General features: G+C 72.9%; 1 protein-coding gene across 1 annotated transcript; it reads right to left on the bottom strand.

Moving 5' to 3' along the window:
• Window positions 1-467: 467 nt before the first annotated feature.
• CDKN1C (cyclin dependent kinase inhibitor 1C) lies at window positions 468-2299 on the bottom strand. Its single transcript, XM_074231627.1, has 3 exons — window positions 1810-2299; window positions 1257-1506; window positions 468-1142 (listed from the first exon to the last, which is right to left on the bottom strand). Exons 1-2 carry the CDS (start codon window positions 2297-2299, stop codon window positions 1262-1264), a joined length of 735 nt encoding a protein of 244 aa, XP_074087728.1. The 3' UTR covers window positions 468-1142; window positions 1257-1261.
• Window positions 2300-2651: the final 352 nt, after the last annotated feature.

Consider the following 2651-nt stretch of genomic DNA (forward strand, 5'->3'; position numbering starts at 1 on the left):
AATCACGGGGTCCCACTAGAGTGGTGACAGACCCTTGGAAGTGCCAAGTCATCTGCCACAAGTTTGGGGACCTGCGGGAGTGAGGCTGGGGGGAGGGGAGCTGGAATCTGCTAGGTCACCATGCAACCCATCTCTTGGCTCTCTGGGTCCACAAAGGCCCTTTCCCAGTCCACAGCTATCTCCCAGAAGTCATTTCTAAAGTAGCAAAGGGCCCTTCTCAGTCCCTGATCAGACGCCAACAGGTGCAGAGCCTTTTCCCTTGCTTTGTGAAAGCCCCCTCCTCTGTTCTCCCCCTTCCACGCCCCACCCCAACCCCTTTCTTCTGCCCAGAAGGCAGCTCCAAGGGGAGGCTTTGAAGAACACTACGGGCATTCTGCAGGCTGGGGCCCCGAAAGGGCTCCAACCACCTGAGCAGACCCCAGGGTCTGCCTCTGCCGATGGGAAGGAGGAAGGAGAGGAGACCGGACTCAGAGAGAAGCTTTTTATTATCATCATTAATTAACCGGTGGGGCGGCTGAACCGGCCGTGGAACAGACCGGCCCAGGGCCCACCGAAACACAGCTGTCTTTTCAAGTTAAAAAAAAAAAGCCATCCCCCGAAAGCCAGAGCCCGAGTTCCATGGGGGTGAGGTGGGGGTGGAGGGGGGCCTGCCCTCCGGAGGAGGCTGCCCGGGCTGCTCGGCCATAAATAGGTCATTAAGTTATTCGGCTACGTCTAAGCTCAGACTTTTGTACAAGGATCCAGCGGCCGGGCGCGGCTTCCAGCAGAGATGCTACGTCTCGAGAACCGGTGTCTTGGAGCTCTCGGGCTTGGGGACCAGCTACTCACATCAGGCGCACAGACAGGCTCGACGGCCCCCTCCCCGCGTGGCGCGGCCGTCGGACGGGGGCTTTTTTTGTGGCTGGGTTCTTGGTTTGTCTCGGCCCCGGCCCGGCGCGGGCGGCGGGCTCGGCCGTCGGTGGATGCGGCAGGGACAAAAGCGGGTCGGGCCTCGGGAGGGCCGGCTGAAGGGAGGCGGGTCCCGGTCGGACAGCTGGCTCACCCGCTGGAGGGAGGGCTGCCCCCTCCGCCTGCACCTGCCCTCGCCTCCGGGGTGCAGGCTAGTCCGAGTGGAGGCCGTCGGCAGGCGGCTCCGGGACAAGCTGCGGGGGGGGGGGGGGGGGGGGGGGGCCGGAGAGAGAAAGGTCAGGAGCTGGGGTGGGGCGGGGGGAAGGGCCCCCCCCCCAGGCGCCCCTCCAACCCCGAGCCAGGCTCACCTGGTTTACCGGCTGCGCTTGCTGGGCCTTTGCTCCGACGGCGGGGCGGCCGGGCGGGCTCGACGGCTGCGGCGGACGCGGCGGGGGCGGCCCGCGGGGCTGTCCCGGCCTGAGCTCCCCGCCGAGTCGTCCGACGAGTCCGAGGCGTCGGGGTCCGACAGGTCGCGGTCCGGGCTCCGGCCGCGGGGCAGAGCGTGGTCCAGGTGAAAAGGTTTGAAGGCTCGGGGTCTCTTGCGCTTCACAAAGAAGGCTGCGGACACACAAAGCCCGAGTGAGGGCAGGCGAGGCCCGTCTGGGCGGGGGGCGCCCCTTCCCGAGCCCCGGCTTCCCCCCGAGCGTCTCCCACCCTGCCTCTCTCTCTCTCTCTCTCTCCCAAACGTTGGCTGGCTGGACCGAGCCCCCTCCCCGACCCTCCCCGACCCTCCCCCGCCCGCCCGACGGCGCCGCCGCTCCTCCGCCAGAGGGGCTCGGGCCAGGGGCTCCACCGGGTGGGCTCGCTCTCGGGGTCCCGGCTGGCCAGCCCCCGGGGACCCGGGGGGAGGGTGGCGCTCACCTGTGATGAGGGCGTTGCTGGCCGGGGCGCCGCCGGTCCGGGCGGCCGCCAGCAGGGTGAAGGCCGAGTCCGAGTCGAGGCCGCCGTCCAGGGGCGGCGAGTCGGCCACGGCCACGGCGGGCGCCTGGGCGGCGGCCTCGGGCCCGGGGCCCCGGGGCTCGGGGGCGCAGGCGGGCGGCGGGCGCAGCGCGGGCCGGCCGGCGGGCGCGGGCGGCGGCCGGCGGCTGCGGCCCAGCTGCACCGTCTCGCGGTAGAAGGCGGGCACCGAGTGCTCGGCCAGCTCCTGCCACTGCAGGCGGCCCGGGCCGGCCAGCGGCCGCTCGCTCTGGAAGCTGTAGTCCCAGCGCCGCTCGGCCTCGGCGCGCAGCTCGGCCAGCCGGCCCAGCAGCTCGCGGCCCAGCTCCTCGTGGTCCACCGGGCCGAAGAGGCGGCGGCACACGGCCGCGCTGGCCGCCACGGCCGAGGCCCGACGGGCGCCCGGGGCCGCCATGGCGGGGAGGGGGCGCGGCGGCTCCGGGGCGCCCTGCCCCTCCCCGCGGGCTCCGACGCCGGGTGCGGGCGCGGGGGCGCAGGGGCGGCGGGGGCCGGGGCCGGGCGGGGACCGAGCCGGGGCGCTGTGCCGCCCCGCCGCCGCCGCGCCCCTTTATACCTGCGCCGCCCCCCGCCCCCCCGCGGGGCGCCCGCCCGGCCGCCGCCTCCCACTTTCTGTTTAGACAACGCGCCTGCCATTGGTCCCCCCGGGCGCGCGCGGCCCCGCCCCCGCCCGCTCCCCATTGGCCCCGGGAAGCCCCCCCCGGGGGGAGCGGGCGCCCCGCGGCCTCGGGCGGGGGTAACGCGACACC

This window comes from Macrotis lagotis, chromosome 3 (assembly GCF_037893015.1).
Source record: "Macrotis lagotis isolate mMagLag1 chromosome 3, bilby.v1.9.chrom.fasta, whole genome shotgun sequence".
NCBI lineage: Eukaryota > Metazoa > Chordata > Mammalia > Peramelemorphia > Peramelidae > Macrotis > Macrotis lagotis.